At 39.5% G+C, this 21,395-nt stretch overlaps 1 protein-coding gene across 2 annotated transcripts in view; it reads right to left on the minus strand.

The window, feature by feature from the left end:
- Positions 1–21,395, minus strand: part of LOC138201445 (inactive dipeptidyl peptidase 10-like) — a 202,584-nt gene that overhangs the window by 39,135 nt on the left and 142,054 nt on the right. For both annotated transcript variants that reach the window (XM_069154957.1, XM_069154959.1), the window contains exons 4-5: positions 9,137–9,231; positions 8,344–8,418 (exon numbers count right to left, since the gene is read on the minus strand). In XM_069154957.1, the coding sequence (XP_069011058.1) occupies positions 8,344–8,418; positions 9,137–9,231 (170 nt within the window). The remainder of the gene's footprint in view (positions 1–8,343; positions 8,419–9,136; positions 9,232–21,395) is intronic.

Consider the following 21,395-nt stretch of genomic DNA (forward strand, 5'->3'; position numbering starts at 1 on the left):
TTCTTTTATCAGCAATTGTCCCTCGAGGTGGACACTGGAATATGAACTCATCTCCTATGAAAATGGAAAGAATGGCAAACTGTTTCCAAGAAAACTCCATCTGCGTTATTCGGCACAAATTTTAAGGCCAAATTGGTGGGGGGGGAAAATGGCGCTTCAAGTTCTTCGCTGACAACCAGAAAACAAGCATCAGTCTTGTATTGGTAGCTGGAAAGAAAACACAAAACAAATGCAAGCCTTCAATCCTGTTATGCCTTGACATGCAAACAGTGGAGGCTGTCAGTCAGAATCAGGGAAATATTTGTCAGGTTCAAACCCACGCATATCTGTGCCTTTATAGCTTAAAGCTAATTATCTGTTGTTTTCTCCGTTTGTTCCTTCCCCTTCAGGGGGAATGAAACATAATCTATGCACAGTTAGCCAGGAAATAAAGTGACAAATGTCTCCCGCTAGATTTAAATCCAGTTGTATACGACTGAAATGACAAGTCCACAAAGAATTTACAAAACAAAACAAAGGGTGAAAATGTTACAAGGCTGCAAAGATCTTCAACATTGCAACACATCTCCAAGTCTAAAATAACAACAACGCAAGCCTCTTGTCAGCAGCAACAAACCAGAATCCCAGAGATTATGAGTTTTTTATCGAGCTTAATCACTCCCTGATACGTGTAGTCAGATAACAGTATGTAATCTGAGGTGAGGCTTCATCCAATCCGTAACAGGACACGCCTCCACTCACATCAGGAAAAAGATCCATATAAAAGACATAAAACCAGCGTAGCTTATATGAGCTGCAAGTTCAAAGACTATATAGAAGTACTTATTGTTACGTAGTACGCTCATCACATCAAAGCGAGCATGGGATCAAAGCGTGTGATTAGCAGGAGACTGGTTTACGTGTTTCACAGCAGATCCAGGCTCCTTTGTTATTCCTTTCATCTTTCATAACAGGTTGTGATTAACAGCGAGCAAAGACTTCACCGTCTGCTGCGTACATCAAAGCAAAGACCACCTTATAGCCATTTAAAGAATGAGTTGAATAAAACATTAAAAAATAAATAATGGAGAACAATTGATAATAGTACAAAACTGACTTCAGCCTGCTCATTTAAAAACACTCAGGATTTTGATGCTGCACAATCTCTTTTTTTTACATGATCTCGCATGCTGACAGCCAGTTACTGTGAAGTGTGAACCGATTCTAGCACAAAAAGGATTCGCAATGATATGTTAAAACGTTTAGCAGATTCTTCTCCTGTGTGTTTACAAGCACAATATGATCAATAAAACACGAATACAATTGTATTTATGTATTTTAAGTGAAAACAGAGAAAGGGAATTAGACTGGTTGTGCTGTAATAAACCAGGAGACGAAGGCATTTTGTTCTTGTTAATGTTAGATGTCAATGTTAATGTTAGAGGAATTCGTTGTATTTGAATAATTATGAGCTGTTAAAGATGAACAGTTTCTTACGAATTGATAAATATCGACCTGTAATAACATAGTACACAGTAATATGACACAATATCCTGCGTACTGTGTGAGATTGCATTTTTTTTACAAAATATTAAAAGACTTAAATGTCCTCTGCCTGTGCTCCAAATCAAATATTTGACCAATCATTCTCAAATCTGATCGACATTAAATACAAAATATTTTGACAATGATTATTTTTCAGGTGTATTTTTTTTTTAAAACTTTTGCTTATTTTGATTAAAATAAAATCAGAGGAGCATTATGTTTCCTATTACCTAGATTTATGAGTTTTTAGTTGTATCTGAACAAATTATTAGGGAGACAGACACACAGCAGTTCTTGTGTCTGAGGACACATTGAGGTCAATGATTTCTACATTAAAAACACACTCATCAGTCTGATAAATCACAGTCTAATGGCAAAAATAGTCAGCATGGGTTATTTTTAAGTGCATATGAGTGTCAAATTGAACTGAACTCTGGGCAGCATCAGTACCACTGCTTCATTTGTAATCAACTAAATATTTGATTGCCTACATCCTGCAAAAAGAGCTTAATGTTACTTTTTTGACTTACCCGTCACTAGACAATTTATTCAGAAGAAAAAACAAAAAAATAGCAATAAAATCTGTCATAACAGCTTGTTGTAAAGAGCCTTCACATTTTACAGACCTTTACTGGTTTAACCTGTATTTGTCATTGTTGTTTATGCATCCAGGGACTAAAACTGCCCTGTTGTTTTACAAACTGCCTGACTGAGTTGCTCTTCACGTTTTTTTAAATTTTTTTTTATCTCACCATCATGAAATGCCTTGTTAAGGAGCAACAGAGTCATCATAGTGCCAATGGCTAACGCTACTCAAATAAAATAAAAAAAGTTGCCCATGTCATATATCCGCCCTCAGCACAGCCCACTGTCCAACCTTTTACGTAGAAGAAAACCCTGAGTGGTCATTTTGTCGCGCAGCTAGTAAACTACAAACCCTAAGCCAACCTGTGATTGGCCTGGACGTGTGTCACTCGGAGAAGAGTCGACCAATCAGAAGAGGGGGTCATTTTAAAGACAGACACCAAACAGTTTTTTATTGGCAGCGCTCCAGTCTATTTTCTGCAGCCACTGAAAAGAAGAAGAAGAAAAAAGAAACACTGATCTTGCGGTACAATCCTTCATTCAGCTTTCTTTTTTCCACATGAAAACACCTTCAGCATATAGATCCTCCTTCCAGAATAATCATCATGATGCTGTTCAGACCTGCCCCTGTCCCAAACCGCATGTAGTAAATATGATGTTATGCACTGGGGTAAAGCGACAGATTGCAACTGACACACAACCACACTGAAATTTATAGGCGGTTAAATAATATGGATTAATGCTAATAAATTCCATTACGAGACTAAAACCGACACCGAACTGATCCGACTAACACGTATCAAAAGCCTGATCTGTCTCATTCCTCTGCGCCGTCGAGCTCCATTGTTGTCCAACTGTTAGACACCATTAATGAGCCACGTGTCCCTTCATTACCGTGAGCAAACACACGGCTGTTTGTTTTGAATCAGTGGCCGGGTCTCATAGTCCCAGCGTAGGCACTCACGAAGGTGTGTGAGGCCTTTCTGGATGACTTTCCTGAACCCTTTCTGCACGTTTTACAAGAGTCTGCAAATCTACAGACTTTGCTGAAAAGATTAAACCTCAAAAAAATACAAGTACAAGTAGTTCCGACCGAGGAATCTGATTGGTCAACAGTACATCGTGCTTATCACTAAAAAAAAAAAAAAAAATATCACCCATCTGCATGCATTGTGTTTTTTTTTTTTTTTGTATGTAATCAACTTTCTTTAATGAATATGATTGACAGTATGGTGCTGTTAAATTGCTGCTAAACCGTCCCATTACACAAGTGTGCGCCTCCGTTGTGCAGCGAGCCGAAGAGCAAAGAGTTTTGTGACCGCCGTGAAAACGTTTTCTATCAGCGTGACGGATCACCGTGTTCATCGCTGGGAAATATCTCCCCGCCTTCTCAATGGCAAACATACGATTGGAATTTAATTTCATATAATACGCAATCAAATGTTTTAATTTGTCACAGGCGTATTGAATGTGAACCATTTGGCGAAATCGGGTGTTTTCTTGTCCCTTTTGTATCCCTCCATAGATAAGACGCATACTTAAAAACCGTAGCGACGGCTGGCTCGACCGCAGTCCGGTGTGAGCGGGTCACGCGGTGCTCGTATTCTAAAATTGCACGTGTCCCGGGACTTTCTTTTCAGCAGATATCTTAGTTACGACAAGACTGAGTGAGCAAAGCAGTTTGGTGTTTCTATGTGCTGTATTTATTCAGTTGGAGAAATCCCACCATCTCCAGGAAGTATTCAAACGGACTAGAAATCGTCTCTGTTGCTAGGTCGTTGCTAAGGGTTGTAGTAAACATTGCATACAGTACATAACAGTCTACTGATTGTTTTACAGCTGAAGGTCTGTGTATTCCTGTGTATTGTCGTGGAAATGGAGATCACACAAACAGAGAGAGTGAATTGGCCCACAATATGAATACATTTTGATTATGTATTTTAATCAGTTGGTAACTTGTTGTATAATCACAATATTACACAAGAGGGTGCGCTTTAACGTCATTAATTGGCACGACGAAGAGCATCACTGTGTCTCTTGTGTAATATTGCTTCAATAAAGTATTTCCCTTTAATAATAATAATTTAAAAAAAAAAATGTATGTACGTTTTATGTGTTGATTTGAACTGCACTGATCTGGGACTGTTACTGAAAAGCTCAAATAATGGCTGCCTTCTCTTTCATTCACCTGCCCCGCGTGCCTTTGAAAACGACGGAGGCTGTGATAACGATGGCAGCTGATATGATGTGATAGACCCGAACGGATGATGATCACAAGCCACCGCCACAAATGAGGTGATGATCTGCTTTCTGTCTTTGTCTCCTCCCGACTGTTGTGCGTCGTTCCCACCGCCTGAGGCCCCGGAGCTTGATTGAGCCTGATCGAGCCACCTGCCTTCCAGATGATTCTCTGCCTCCATCAGCTGAGCCTGCCAAAGCCTCTTTATGTTGGACAGGCACAACGACTGCAGCTCTTCCAGTACTCTGTTTCTGCCCATCTACAGTCAAGCGTCACCCTCATTGTACTGTAATGTCATACATATACAGAGGCTCTGGCTGAGCACCGAAACCATTCAGCTCCTGCTTTTGTAAAAATTTTAATGAGAGCCGTTCAAAGCCGTGATGTCGTTGCTGCTGACAACGAACAATTTTGTGATTAAAATCCAGAACATTACACTTTCTTCAATAATTGTTGAAAATATAACAAAACAAATTGTAACATCTGAACCAAAACAAATGATTACAAGTGGAAAAAAAATAACAAGAATCACACTGCCACATCTCGAAGGTGCTAAAATTGTCCACAAGGCGTGATGACTGTTATATTTCATTCAGTGCACCAGCAATGAACCTATTAGGAAAGCAATTTATTTTTCCTAGAAAAACTGCTGGTATTGCTCTTCATCACAAACGTGTCAAGCTCAAGGTTGATTCATTTTATATTATTTTTTGCAACTAGATGCAAAACAAAAAAGTTGCATACATTTATAAATGAAGAATAGAGAACAGTGCATTCATGGTGCAAATCGAGTGTCAGGTCTAAAGCACATGATGTCACATTTAATTCCTTTAAGACATATAGATGACAATAATAGAGGTTAAATATCAAAGAGTTCAGAAAAAGTTTGGTTTTATATGGTGAATCAAGGTCTCTCTATGAGCCACTGAAGTGAAAGCAACATTTTAAGGTGTGTAAAACGCTGCGAGGCTATGAGGTCAAGTCTGTTTGAAACACTGTAGTTTTTCTACACATTACTGCTCCTGGATTATTAATGCAACACTTCCAAGCTTGGTCTGTCATCCAAAAATGACTTGGACAAAACTAAAACGAAGCAAACCGCGATGGCGACAGGTGTCCACTTCAGTCACGCTACAGGTATGAAACATCTGCCAGAAACTGAATTTCTCTTTTCTGGTTTAAAGGTGCCTGCCAATAATAAAGCAAAAACTGCTGTAAATAAGAAATGTGCCACAAAGGCCTCAGGCATGAAACTGTTTGACAAGTGAAGTCAATGCATCACTTTACAGTTTCAGTCATTTCCAGCTCGTTTCCTTGTAATTTATTATATAATTTGCTAAGTAATGTTTTTTCTTCTGTGCAAAAGCATGATTTAAGCAATCTATGAGTATACATTTTATGGTAGAGGCAATTTTTTTTAAATGAACAATATAAAGTTCTTTAAACTGTGAGAGCAATTATATTATACAATTTCCTTATGTAGTTGGTGTTATCAAAACAACAGAGATATGTTATTTCTTATAATTAGTATAATAAACGTGCAAAAAAATATAGTTAATAATAAGTAGCAAATAAATACAGACTGCCAGAGGAAAACAGTCGATATGCAGGAAATTAAACTATTCAGCTAATAATTCAAGTACAGGTTCGTTCATATAATGGTTAAAGAGAAGTTTATTTTTTTATCTGATTTGTAGTTTATTTCTCCTTTTCATTCAAGCAGCTGCAACCGCAAGCATGTATTCACTTATTAAGATGGTCTGTATGTCCTTCTTATGTTATCAATCTTTCATCAGGCTCAATGCACAGCACAACCTTTTTTAATATTCATGGGTCACTAAATAAAGTCTCCTCAGCACTGCCTTTAAAACTTATGTCATGTTCAGTCTTGATGACGTCGAGTCTCAATTAAGTCGTGTGTCAAAGAAGGAGTCAGCTTGTGTAGGAAACGGAAAAAACTGGATTTCCAACAGTGAACGTCCATGTTAACAAATTTAACATGAATAATAAAGGACATTTTGTATTTGTGACTGTGGACAGTTATTTTCTTGCTTTATGTTTCATTGTGCGCTTGCAGTTTGAAGGTTCCATCCTAGCATGCAGGATCATTAGGAGAATATTTATAACTATATTTAGACTCTTCACACATTCTTGCCACAAAAGCTGTTCGTGAAAAGAAAAGTATTTCAGTTTGTCAGCTGGTGTCGCCGAGGGATTTAACAAACAGCAGAGGAAGTCGGTGTAAATTAACAGCAATTTTACACGTTACTTTCATTACATTTGATACAACAGGACCAATAGTACAGTTTCTACTAAAATCCTCCTTTCAGTATAACCTTGTGCTAAAAATAAGCCGGGCTTCTGGCCATCGGCTGTATTGTTTCAATAATTGTAAGTCTAACCCTTCATGCAGAATATGCAAATGAGCTCTGATTAATCGCCTTGTCACTAATCCTCATAGTTGATCCCTTCCGGAGTGGAGAGTCCAATTTACATATCTCATTTTGCATCTACTCTTTTCTGATGGAAAGCTGGTAATTACGGCCCGAGCTGGCCCCGCTGCTCTATTAGTGAATGAATGTGACCTGCCAGTCTCACAGGGGCCACAATGGAATTCCAATCACCCTCTGACCCTGGCTCTTGTCAAAGTTGATCAGGCAACCCCGAGGACTGCAGCGTCAATGTTTATTCAACCCTGACGGTGTATTTCTGCATGGCTTTGTCTCTACAACCCCGAGATGTTCTGCTGTTACAGCCAAATAAAACAGCGGGTTTGACTGACAGCAGGAAAGGAGTCAGTCTCATACTGCAATTGCCTAAGAAGTCCTTTTCAGAACAGTATTAGGCGTCCAAGTGCGGCAGAGTGCTGAGACAAGATACATTTAATATCTCAAATCCTCCTTCTTCTAAATGGACTTTTTTTTTTAGAAACAATTCAAATCAGCTTAGATTTCAGTTGGTGTCACATTTTAGTAGAACACGGCATTTTCAAAATAAGAGCATACTGGAATGCAGTGAATTTAGTTCATTGATCAACAAAAAGAAACCTTACAATGCTGAATAAAACTGATAATCACATCAGAATACTATCACGTCTTCTGTTTGAACAAAGGGTGTTTTCTTTGCCGTCCAAGCGGCAACCAACAGTGACGTCACCCGTTGGTTCGTGAATGGTCATAATGAAGCCTCGAGTTCAGATTTTGGCCGTCGCCATCATCCAAGTTCGGAGCGGTTTGGAGCCAGGAGTGACCATATTTGGACGAGCTGGGGAGGAGGAAGGGGCGGGTCTGACTCGACCTGATTGGAAACCTAGCAATACTACGGCCCGACCACCGATAGCTGTAACCTGACTGCACACAGGCATGTCAATCAAACAGACACGCCCCCAAAAACACAGCTTTTTGAGGCTTATTTTCCAATTAATAACAGGATTATTTTCAGATGCACTGCCAGAAAACTAATAAGAATCAGTGACTTTAGCTAACAACACCTAAATAACTTGTGGAGAATATTATGAGACTAGTCAAATGGGAGTCTATGGAGTCGGAGGCTTTTTGGAGCCAACCTCTAGTGGCACTCGGTGGTATCGCAGTTTAAAGCACTTTTGCATCAGCCTCATTTTTCAGACTATAATTATACCCTGGTCACACATTCGGTATTACACCGAAAGTTTTATCACAGAAGAGAAATATGGTTTAGATTATGTTTGACTGTCTCCAATCTGACCGACACAAAAGAGTATCCGCCTGCTTACACCAGAATTCTCAATAACAACAATGCACAGGTGCTAAACAGTGAAACTTTTTGAAATTCAACAGCACAGATCTCTCCAAAATCATCCGTTTACATTTTATGCATAAATATCTGAACAATCCAATATATATGCAGGAAGGATGCAGACTGAAGAGTTTCGGTATGATGGAAATGGAAACAAAAAACAAAGTCTTCTCTTACAGCAACAACAGTCACAGCACAGGTGATTTTAAGGAACTTACCTGTTTCACATCGTATGCGAAGAGAACATATTTCAGGTCAGGGGAGACAGAATATTTGGCCACATTGAAATTAATCTAGAGGAAATTAGAGACAAAGAAAGACAAATAAGGATAAATACACATATAATACCATCATTATTACCAGTTCTACTATTCAAGCCAAAAGTTTGGAGACATTTATAGTTTTACTAATTCTTACAGTGTTGATAAAAACAGAGGAATACAACAATCTGTATTTATGTAATCAGCAAAAAGAGTGTAAAACAAGGGAAAAATATGCTTTAAGTTCAACATAATAAAAATGGCTTTGCCACGCTCTTCATCCTCTCTACCAGCTTCATGACATACAGTACATCACCTGCCCTGAAACAGTCCAGTACAGCAAAACGTGGGATATCCACGCTGTCGAGGCGGGAAAGCTACACGTTTCTTTTTTTTGTGGTGGGTGAAAATGAAACAGCCACAGCCACGTGATTTACAGGAAAATGAAACTTTTAGCAAAATGTCCAGTCATGTCCGCATGCTGAAGAAACTGAACCCCAAGTGGCTCCCGATTGAAAGGCGAGCACCTTGCAGGGCAGCTCTGCCACTGTTGGTGAGTGAATGAGAGGCAAACTGCAAAGCCTCTTGAGACCACTAAGGTGCTCTATAAGTACCAACCACTTACCATTTTGAGAACGCTCACCTGTTAACCGAAAACCATTCCAGGTGACAACATCATGAAGCAGGTTAATATAATGAATAATAATGTATCTTTTGACTGGTACTGTACACAACAATAACATTCACTTACAAATGTTGTGTTTGTCAGGACGATCTCAGTTTCATTGGTGAGGATGTTGAACTTGATGACGTGACCGTCGCTGTTCCTGTAGATGACTTCAGAGTCTTGGTTGAGAAAAAGAGAAAGAAGAAAGAAAAAAATACCTGTATGAATGAAAACTGGATTCTTAAAGCTGTCAAAAAACAAATGCACAGAGAAAAACTTTGAAGCCAAAACAGTGAATCAGCCATCCTAAATGTATTTAGACCTGCCAATATAGCATTGAAAGCAACATCTTTTCAGCTCCTTTGTTCTCTAAAATAAATAACGGAGCAGCAGCAGGCAGCCAAAAAGGTCCAAAGTTTGAGCAACGGTGATGTAAAGTGATTAATTGTGAGATTTCAAATTGAGACAAACATAAAGGGAAAGGGGCCGTTTTTTTTTTTTTTTTTATCTTGTAGGTACACAGCGTGTTGTTTATTGATGAGAGCAGGCATTGTGCGGCGCAGCCAGGAAAACATCTTTTTGTGCTGAACTGGATTGGTTGGACGTGACTACATTGTTTGTTTTGTGTCGGAGCCAAACGCTGAGAAACGAAGCCCAGCTCGAATGTCACGGAACGATAATACTTTTGTGCGATGCACAAACACTACTAATGTGCACGCATGTCAAATAATTTCTGAACAGGAAACTAAGAAGTGCCTGATGCTAATTAACAATAATAATGCTCAATGTGCGGACACATAAGAAGATGAAAATAAATAAGAAGATAATAAATCATCCAACCAGGTGCCCTGACTAACGTATTGATGTGTAAACTGTTTCCATTCTGTATCAAGTTGTCAAATGCACAATACATGTGTGAATGCAGCTGCTTTTCCTTTTATTTCTTGACAAGAAAGAAACCAATTGTTGAGTGAGAAGCAGAGACAAACTTTGGGCTCTGTGAGTAGAATAAAATCACACATGAACCACTGTTTTCACAAGCAGCGATGTGAGCGGTATCAAAAGAAAAACTCCTCAATGAACCTATGAGGGAGGGTTTGTTTGGTGACGATCAACGCTATCCACGTATGGTTTTCAAAGTCAGACATATGACGAAGTGTATCGATAAAAATAAAAAAAAAAATAAAAAGAACATCTCCTGCGGACCAATACAGTTTGCTACAAAAAATAAAAAAGTTAACCTCCGAATCTGATTCTCTACAGGAATTCACCCCCCCAAAAAAAAAAATCTTTTTGGCAGTGTCAGCTGGATGGGGATCAGTCTGGCTCTCCGGTTTGCAGTGAAATATCTCAACAGCTATCAGATGGACACTAATGAAATTTGGAACATGCCTCCATTGTTCCCAGATAATGAATCCAAAGGACTTTCTGTCTTTTCATTTGCTGCCATCATCTAGTTAAAACTGAGAATTTGTCCAAAACTTTGGTTTAGGACTTGACCAATTTTATATTTATATTGGTTCCTGTGGCATGCGCTTCAGTCCAAAGCAGCGAGCAAATGAGGTGCGAACCAAGCCACAGTAGATCAGGCCAAAGCCACTGGGGAAATGTTTTGTTTTTTTAAAACCTCTGAACAACAAAGTAAACAACGCCCAGCAGGGGGGCAGAACTTTGTCTAAGTTACAGAAGTACATTTTTCTGCCCCAAACACATGTATGTATTTATCAAAGAGACGCAGCAGGCTAGAGTTGCAGTCTGTGTGACAATCGTCCAAGTGTCTGCGAGGTGTGTCTCTCCCGGCGATGCACATGCATTTAAATAGAGGATCACCCAAATAACCAGCTGCAAGATCAAATTAGTGCAATTTTATAGGCAAAATTTGCTAACCAATGAGTTACCTTCTTTTATTTTAACGAAGCACATTTCCCTGGAGACGTTTACTTTGTTGTTTAAATACTCATCGCTAAGCTAAGCTAACATATAGCATGTCAATTTGGCATGCTGTAAAGAACCAACAGTTACGTAATGGGTTGCAATTACCAGAATTAGCCTGGTGTTAAGAAAAGACTTACATACCACAGAAAAAGTACCAGAAAACCAACAATCACTCCAAAAAAAAAATGTTTAGTTTTTGTTTCTCTAAATTATCAACACAACTTTCATTTCATGTCCAGCGCTGTTGAATTGTAAATCAGTGCCGACCTATGAGGTAGAGATTAATATTTTGAGCTGATGAAGAGGAACTCATTGCAGTGATCTTTAAAACATTACCATAGGTCTCGGCTCTGCTCTGCACTTGTCTCCTTAAATAATGAAATGTTCGTAGCTGAAAGAGAACAAGCTATGGCTCTAATGTATAAGTAATGTCCTACGTCTGTTACCCGATGAATAATAAAACGACTCACTTTTTTTTTTCTTACCAAGCTTACGTGGACTTAAGCAATGGTCACTGTACACGCTATCACTGCAGCTTATATGAGTGTGTGCGTGTGAGTGTGCGTGTGCGTGTGTGTGTGTGTGTGTGTGTGTGTGTGTTATCTAAGGAAAAAATATGAATTCTTCTGAAGTAAAGGTTGTTATTTAGGACTAGGCAGTCTTTCTTTTATCCTCTTTGATGCTAGTTTCTGTCCCATGATGTCATTTTGTGGCCCAAACTGTGTTCCTGCCAGAATGAGGACTGAATTAAACATTATCAGTGTTTCATTAGATGATTATTAATCACGACCGACGGCATTATCTCTTCTTTAAAACCTGCGCTTTTAATACTTTGACAGTTCTGCTGCTGAAAAGAACAGTGAGCCATGAAAGGGAGGGTGGTGTCCTTGTATGAGGGGTAAACAATCCCTTAATAAGCAGTTCAAGGAGAGGAAACAATGGGCCCCATGTGACAGACATTTGTAAGAACAGTTTACTAATGTTTTTCGGTATCACGTAGGAGACGGAAATTAGTGGTTTAGAATAAAACCTGTCATATTTGTCACATACAAAAATGACAGCGACAAGTGGATAGTGTCTCGGTCTGAAAAATCAAGCCAATGCAGCTTTAAAGTGACTTAATGTGCAATACCATCTAAAAAAAAAAAAAAAAAGCCTCTGGCTCCAATTGACTCTCATTCAAAAAGCATCAACTTCTATCATGGAACACAAAGTCAATAAATGTTTTCCACGAGTCATTATGGTGGCATTAGTTAAATTCTCTCCTTCTGATCAGTGCCCTGGTGGTTCTTCTGAAAATTATTCTGTAATTTATTTGATATTAGGCCTCAAAGAGAGGTATGTTTGGGGGTGTGTCTGGTGTGATTGAAAGGCCTGAGGTGGCTGAAGAAAAACCCGTTACTTCACCCAGATTATGAAATCCTGAACAAAAGAATCCTTTGAAATTCTCTCTTCTGTGAATATCTATTCTCATCCGATTGGTAAACAGCCCAACACAGGACTGCTTGAAGACACAAATGAGGCCGGGGTAACGATGTCGCCCTTCCGGTGTTTGTGCTTAGCGAGCCACGAGACGCATTGTAATTTTCCTTTGAAAAACAGCAGATTTATTTGGGTTTTAACTGTCCAGCTCCAGAGTCTGCTGCCCACACAACTGCCATAACTGTCAGGAAGTAAGAGATTAATCCTGCCGGCTGACTGCAGGCAGAGGCGGCAGTAAGGAATAACAGCGCTCAGTACTGAAGCCGATAATTACGTGCCACGTTTCCTAATCACATGCCTATTTTTTGATCATTGAAGGAAATGATAATGACACAGTACATATAATCATTTTGTGCCTACAGTGAGATTGTGTCTTTGAACCGTCTTCGATAGTACTCACTGTTTGTGTTTGAGATTATGTCCATTTACAGGACTTTTAAGCACTTTTTTGTCCAGAGGCTCATCATCACAGTCTGAGTTTCGCACATTATAAAAAAAAAATCTTACAACATTCAGTGGATTCATGTTTTTGACCATAGTGTGCAAAGTTGTGGAGCAGTTTAGGGACTGTCCTTCTCCTGTTTTAAGACAAAGGTATCCAACCCATTGCTCGCAAGCTACCAGTAGCTCGGCACCCGTTTCTGAGTACCTCATGGAAGGTTAAAACATTTCAGTAATTTGATTTATTTAAGTCTTAACCTATCCAACAGAACGAAGCTATCGACACGATCGATTAACGAGTGGACAATCTCCCCTCGCTCCCTCCCACCTGTGTCTGCTCTGCACTGTGTAGGTGCAGCAGAGGTTGAGCTCCGCCCACAGTGAGACACAGAGATCAGAGGACAGGAACACAGCAGAGACTGTCACACTGAGCTGGAAACAAACAGCTGCTCATAAATTAGGTAAATAACATAAATACAGCGGGCCAGAACTACAAAGAGTGTCTGTCACTGAGTGAGAAAGAGGTCCGAGTTACACCACAGTTCAGCTGAATGCTGCAACTCATCAAATGTAATTCTTTCAGGAGGATCGGGGGTCCCAATCACAGAGTAAAACACTGGATATTTAAGATTATATCTTATATTATAACGATATTTGACACTTTTCAGACCGGTTTGGCCACACAAGAGTTGTGTAATTGTTGATACAGAAAACCTAAAGAAATGCATACAGAAAAAAAAAAAATCATGCACATGGTGTTGAATTTAAGCTGTTGTTAAGATAACAAGGACCTGTGCACAAAGTTAAGGTGTTTTTAAGCGACCAACCTGTCTTCAATACCCAGCATCTTACTCTCCAATCTACTTTGCCACTGGATGTAATTATGAATAATTGTCTAACAACTTCTTAGGATACTGGACTTAGTTGAATTGGAGCAAAACCCTGCAGTCAGAGTAGTGGAACAGATTAATGCCCGAGAATACATGTTTGACAGTCATCTATAAAGAGAAGATTTGGGTGGACACATACTTCTGGCCGTTTCTTCCTCTGGGGTTTTGACCAGTATTAAGACAGTACTACTCATTTGCCAAATATTGTTTCTAATTCTGTCTTATACCACTACCGCTCCATTTTGCACTTAAAAAAACATGTAAAAGATACACAAACACCTTTCAAATTCCACCGTATTACACCTGCAATATACGAAAACAATATGCCTATTTCTGCCAACCTCCCCACAGCTACATTAGCCGCAGTGTCTCAGGTACAGGCAGGTGGGAGGTTGGGAACAGTGAGGAGCTAAACTTTAGCCTCAGAGCCTTTTCACTGGCAGATGAGGATGCACAGCTGATGGAGTGCAGAGTCGAGGGGAAACTTTGGGCACAATGTAATATGCATTGCGCACACTGAATTATTCAGCCGAGATTGCGTAATGCCTGAATGCTGCGTCTGCAGTCCCTAAGGTTCCACCAAATGTCACAGCTGGTCGAGCTCAAAGCCAACTTGTTAAAGTTAGAACACGAGCGCTCGGTTGCGCAGATGCTGACAGTAAATGTGTCAGCACGTGCCGGGATGTAAGGATTCGGTGCCAGACACTTACAGCGTTTAATTAAAAATGCCACCTGTGATTCGCCCGCTCAGACACTTTGGTTTTCTTGCTAATGAACGAAGAGCAGAGTCAGATTTACCAGAACTTACAGGCAGAGAATCAGTGGGTCCTTAACATTAATTCATTCATTCATTGTTTTTAAATGTCCTTTTCTTGTGCCTTATGTTTTGATACTTTTAATGGTTTTATGTGAAGCACTTTGAATTGCCCTGTTGTTGAAATGTGCTATACAAATAGCGTTAGAGTTAGTTTAAGTCTTAAAAAGTCTTATTTTTGATTTTTACTTATGAATGGTCTTAACATTTTGAGATGATGCAGACTCAGGATAAATCATATTAACCTGCATGGATTTAACATTTCCTATTTAAATATAAAATCAATTGTTTTTCAGTTTCAGTTCCAAACATTCTCATTTTATTGAACTGACCTGGTTTTCCAGACAACCAAAAGCCTTTGTGATTTTCTCTGAAGGTAAAAAGATTCAAGAAGCAGGTAGAATCTGAAGCACATCATCCCTCCATGTTCTCAGAGCAAACACATGGTGGCTAATTTGTCACACATATGTTAAGTTAAGTTAAGTTAAGATAAGTGTTTTCTCGCTGGTCAAAGAAAACCTCACAGCTTCAAAGATGCATTCCTGTTAGCATTTAAAACAAAAGTTAATTAGCCAGCTTACAGACTATTCTAAAAAGAGCATTCCTCATCTCTTACTCCCCTCATCTTCTGTCATCTTTCCACTGTTGACTACTTAATAAAACCCTAAAAAAAAAAAAAAAAAAAAAAAAAAAAAAAAGAGAGAGAAAATGAGCAAATGAGAGATGAATGAAGTCTTCGATGGTTCTCTGTTCTGTTTTAGCCCAAGAACAACTGAAGGTAACTTAGACATGGAGGACAACGGGTCAGAACCACCGTAGCAGATTGAGAAGACCCTGTTTTGGTACAAAAATAGCCTGATCCAAAGTTGGGACTGAAATTGAGAGTCAGGTTTGATTGATCGTTGTGTGCCATGTTGTGTACCTTCTCTTCATTTGTGTCACAACCTCCACACAACCTGTCCATGACATTGACCAATGGGAGCCCGGAGCGCTCTTTCACACACATCAGGACCAAATCCGTACTGTCCTCTTGATGCGTCCGTGGTCGTTTCTCTCTTCTTTTTTAAATCAGGCTTTAAGGCTGACAAACACAACCGGTGTCATTTACGCTACCGTTTGGTTGGTTATATTCTTGTTTCTGGGAGAGGGCACCTCCTACCCAACGACATCGCAAAGAGCATAAAAGACAAAAACAGCCACGATTGGTTGGTGACACATACTGTACGTGGTCTTTTTCTAGCTCTGTAATCATCAAATTTGACACAGTGACCATCTTAGACAAAAAATATTATGTCATCTAGTGTCATCATGATGCTGTCGTTTATTTGTTAATCGTGAAATATTACTATTAGATGGATGGAAGTGAAATTTACAGCAGATATTTAATGTCTCCAGGATACATCCTTTTTCTAACAAAACATCGTTTTTCCCAAGATAAAAAGAAACTGGCATGTTTAGACTTTTTAAAAACAAGTTTCTCCTCAGACAAAAAAGATGTTGTTTAAACGTTGGTAATGACTAATAAAAAAGAACAATTTCAATTGAAATTAATAAGTGAATAATGGAATAATGTTTGAAGAGCATGTACAAAAGATTCGGCATTGTAGAGTTTGGAGAGGAGTTTCTGCTTTTATTTTTTAGAAAAGCACTTCAAGTGCATCACAGTACAATTGACGAATTGCTATTTTTCCCTGAATTTCTGTTCAAATCAGTTGTCACTGTGATTAACAAAATAAGAGAAGACGTGTGTCTTAAATTAGCGCCCACCTCTGCCAGCCTTCTCCCCTTTGACTCCCTTTATTTTTTCTACCAGAGGAATAAATGAGCAACATTCTCCGATTAGATCAGAAGATTAGGAGACAGATTAGCACAACACCTTCTCGGCTACGCGAACCTTTTAGACCTCATTAATAAGGAGATTTAATTAATTACTGAGCCTTATTTAACAAGCTATTCTCAATCATTACGATCGACTTGTTGGGGGTCGCATCCGAGGACCCTGGGCGAGACTTTTTCGATATTAATAGTTGATTGCTGTCTTCACTGCATCTGAAATGCTCAAAACAAACAGATACATTGACAGGCCCACTCCTGTATGTGTATTAGCCTTGTCAATCACAACTAATACGCCCATTTAATCCTCCCCCCCGCTCCTCCCATTTTAATTCCTCCATCGATGCAACACGTTAACGATGACACGTTTAGTTTTCATCAGGGCTGCAGACAATTTGTGGGTGCAGATAATTTAAGCGAGCGCAATGCTGGTTTTGAAAAGGCTCCTCTTGTGTGTGCCGAGCACCCACTCCAGTCCCGTTTGACTCTAACGCTGCTGGACGTACAGGCGAAGAATGAGATGCAGTGGGACTGAGAACACGCACTACTGCTGATCTGGGAATATATCCTTATGAAACACAAAATTATTTTGCGTGTGTGTGTGTGTGTGTGTGTGTGTGTGTGTGTGTGTGTGTGTGTGTGTGTGTGTGTGTGTGTGTGTGTAAAAGAGACTGGAATATATCTGCAGTGTCGCTGCTCTCCTTCAGCTGTGCATCTCCTCCTCTCCTTCCTGTTTGTCCCCATCATGTACAACAACGTCAGCAACAAAAGCAGGTGAACAAAACCTCCTCTTCTCCTGAGAATAATGTTACTAAACTGGTCCCGGTCCTTCCCCTTAAAGGGCGAGCCTCATCCACTTCGGGGAAGCGGCTCTTCAGAGGTGTCTTTTTCGCCTCCCAGCCTGTACCTGGATGCCTCGTATTTCTGTGCAGTCAGCAGTTCTTTGCCTGGAACCCGCTCTTCCCCTGTGGTTCTACCAGGAATACCTCCATTATGTCAAGGTCTTTCATCACCAGGTCACCTCAGCACATACCCTAACATCCATTTCACAGACAAAAAAAAAAGAACTTACTGCTATGACAACAGAGCACAAAACCACATTGAAAATCCTTCAAGGCGATGATTCTCAACATATTTCTCATGAATGACTTGACTTTAAGTTAAGGCAAACAGTTTTAGCTGAGACTATTGATTCGGAGGCCTATTATTTGTTTGGCACATGTAATGTATCCAGAAAGACGCTGTTGTGCCTTAACAATATCGTTCTGTGCCAGCTCCGGGCTGTTAAAAGCGAGTTGAGGTTGAATGCTGTGACTAATGTTCACACTGGCTGAGAGGAGCGAACACAAACACATAAAGACCGACAGGGAGCTCATTGTGACTGACTATAATGTTAATAAACTGCTGGAAAAATCAAAGTCTGATTCTTATATTCATCTTCTCTGTTTTCATACTGAGATCATGAGGAAAGAACTGATTATGAACTTTATTGTTGTTATTGTAACAAAAAAGAGTCTTCTTTACCACAAAAGCGCAGAGTTATAAATGTGTGATCAGGGGGGAGCAAGCGGTGATCTGGCTCGATCTGATTGGAAACCCGGTGATACTACATCCCGTCCACCGATAGCTGTAACCTGACTGCACCACAGGCCCAACAATCAAACAGACACACCCCCAAAAACGCGGCTTTTTGAAGCTTATTTTCTAATTAATGATGGGATTATTTTCAGATGGACCATCAGGAAACTAAAAAGGAGTGACTTTAGCTAACAACACCAAAACAACCTGTGGAAAAAATGTATTGATTTAGAATTTTATGAGACGAGTTGAATGGGAGTCTATGGAGCCGACCTCTAGTGGCCCTCGGTGGTATTGCAGATTAAGGCACTTCAGCATCGGCCTCATTTTTCAGACCCAGAAGCTACACCCACTTTTATAAACAGTCTATGATTGTGGCATAATAGTATTTCTATCATTAAACTTGAATGAAGTCATAACGGGTAATCTGTATTGAGGTTTGTGACACAGCATTTCCCAAACAACATGCAGGCAGTGGGTCCCAAGCCTTACTTTCCAAGTTGCTTGACACACGAAAGTAACTTAAAACTCATCTGGATATTAGACTGATGACCAACCCTCTAAATTCTGGAAGAAGAACCAGATTTGCACTCACTAACTCACCGTATGACAAAACAATGGGAAATATAATTATTCAATTACCAATGCAAAAGTCTGCTGCCTCTGCTGAGATGTTTCTCTTTATACCTGCCTCTCAAAAGAATACATTCAATAAGTTAGTCAAAGTTTTTTTTAACTGTTTATTTTCTCCTTATTTTGCTTATGGCTTTGCAGTTAGTTTTCGCTTGAGAGCACTAGGGAAAATGTACAATGTGTAAAGTAGATGACTGAATGCAGCCCGGTAATATTTAAAATTATACAGAGGAGTGAAACAGACACTTCCCTGACTGGCATGCGTCGCAAATTTGTATCCTCTGCATCTCGTAGCAAGCGCGGCTTTTATTTTCTGAAGTGTCTGAGTGGTGCTTAAAGATTTCTGAGAGCCGCCGTACAGTAAATAAAGAGCTGTTTCTAACCTGGGTCTTCTATGATCTCAGAGAGCCTGCCAAAAGACAGACCTGAGTTACTGCCGCTCATTGACTCCTCTTATTAATTTCTCTTCATTGACTGCTCTACAAGACGCCTGATATGAACCGCATCTGATTTGCATTGCAAAGCAACGAACACTGACAAGGTGCACATTATTGACTATGTTAATCATCTTCTCATTAAATACAGCACATGTGTGGAGGCAAAGGTTTCATCCTAATCATCATCACTGGTTTAAACCCCCAGTATTTTTCAGTTAATCTAATCATTGCCACTGCAGCCTTAATGCACCAAATTTTACCACTTAAAAATAAATGTTAAAAATAACAAGAAAACCCCTGAAGCTGTTTAAAGAGGCTGTCACACTGAATTAGTGTGTACAAGAATAGATTTCACTCCATATCTCCACACCGATTCTTCACACTGAGAGCTATTTTTGTTTTAACAATACATTACAGATTAGGCAGTAACCCACCGTGACCTCACTCATTGGTTTGTGAACGGACGATTTTATACCTTCTTGCATTTTGATTGTAGCCATTTAGTTTTTTACGGAGCCAGAGGTAACCATATTTGGATGAAGTGGGCAGCAACAAGGGGTGGATCTGGCTGAGAACCCGATGACACGATGCCCCTCCCACATATACTGGAAACCTTACTACACCAAAGCATGTCAATCAAACCAGGCACGCCCACAAACATAGCTCTCTTTGAGGCCTAATATCTAATTAACAATATCATTATTTTCATAAATACCACCAGAGCACTGATCAGAAGGAGGGAATTTAGCTAATGAAACCATATCGACTTGTGGAAAAAATTCACTGACTTTGTATGTCAGGAAAAAAGTTAATGCTTTTGAAATGGGAGTCTATTGGAGCCTCAGGTGTTTTTGGAGCCAGCACCTACTGGCCCTAAGTGGTATTGCACTTGAAGGCACTTCTGCATTGGCTTTATTTTTCTGACTTTGAGACTGGGGTTAGTCCATTTTTCACATACAGTTACACATGGCGGAGACCAAAAACAGAGCTTCAATGTTCAGCTAGGCTCAGGTGGACGTAAATATTGCAACTGCTTGCTAACATGTTAGCCTTATGAAACTTATGAGGTGATATTTGTCAGTGTTGTATTTACAGCTTGTTGCAAAAGAAAACCCCAATCATTGCAGGTTGAAATAGGATGAGGTTGATTTAATTCCATGTTTCTATGTCAACAAATCACACTAAAAACGATCAACTTAATTCTATTTTTGACCCCCTTCCTCCTCCTCCTCCTCAAGGATCTTCCATCCTGCGTCTTTGGCATTATTTTATCTTTCAAGGTCCATCCATCCATCCATGCATCCATCCATCAATCCATTACCCATACCTACTTCCAAGGTCTCCCTTAATTAAGACCGAAGTAGACTGGGAATTGGAAATTGCTGAATTTTCCCAGAGGTACAGTAACTGATATAAAAAATATTTTTGTGCTAGACTCAGCCTGATTCAATTTCCTCCATGGTATCCTCTATCCAACAGCTAAACTCAATCAAATATATCTTAATCAAGATTTAGGATTGATGCCATGATACTACAGCAGGCATGTTCTAGACCTAATCTACTTAGTGAACATCTTTCCAAAGCCACAGGTCAAAACATGAGATCAGATTTTCTGACAGACTTTTAGAGTTACAGTTACAGTGATACAGTTGACATTATGAACATTTTAGTTTTTGGGCAAAATTGATTGCCACAAATCACAAACCCTTTCTCAGTCATCCCTCTGGTATGAAGACTTGATTATGTTTATAAATCTTGGGAAAATAAGGTTTTACTGATAGGCCAACAGTTTTTGTAATATGTCAATTGAACAAAAAAAAAAGTGCAAATATTTTCTTATTTAGTTTTTTAAGATTTTATAAAATGAGGCTCAGTAACAGCTGGACATTGTAGTTTTTAGTAAATGTGGCTCAGACAGGAGTAAAATCTGTATTTGCTGGGAACTACTTTCAGTTGTGGATTAGTGTTTTGTATTTCCAACAGGGATTGACCTAAACAATTCTTTACAGCCACCCTTAAAGGTATTTGCCTTATCAATCAACCGAAACTTTTCAAATGCATCGCCGTCGGTGTCAGGGAGGCGATGATGTCAGAGGATGTGAGGAGGTTGGGAATGAGACACTATAGAGCCACCTTTGTCTCAAGAAGTCTATATTTAAACCCGCTATGTTTAATTCATGGCCAACCGTCATCCTTTCACACCGGCCCTGTATGTGAGACAGAACATCAGATGTACTGGTGACTTAATGAAGTGAAATGTCACAGCCTTATGGCAGGGTGGTGCAGGTTATAGATGGGAT

Source organism: Embiotoca jacksoni, unplaced genomic scaffold (assembly GCF_022577435.1).
Source record: "Embiotoca jacksoni isolate LCO1_2020_lvr unplaced genomic scaffold, fEmbJac1.0.p SCAF_2, whole genome shotgun sequence".
NCBI classification, from domain to species: Eukaryota; Metazoa; Chordata; class Actinopteri; family Embiotocidae; genus Embiotoca; species Embiotoca jacksoni.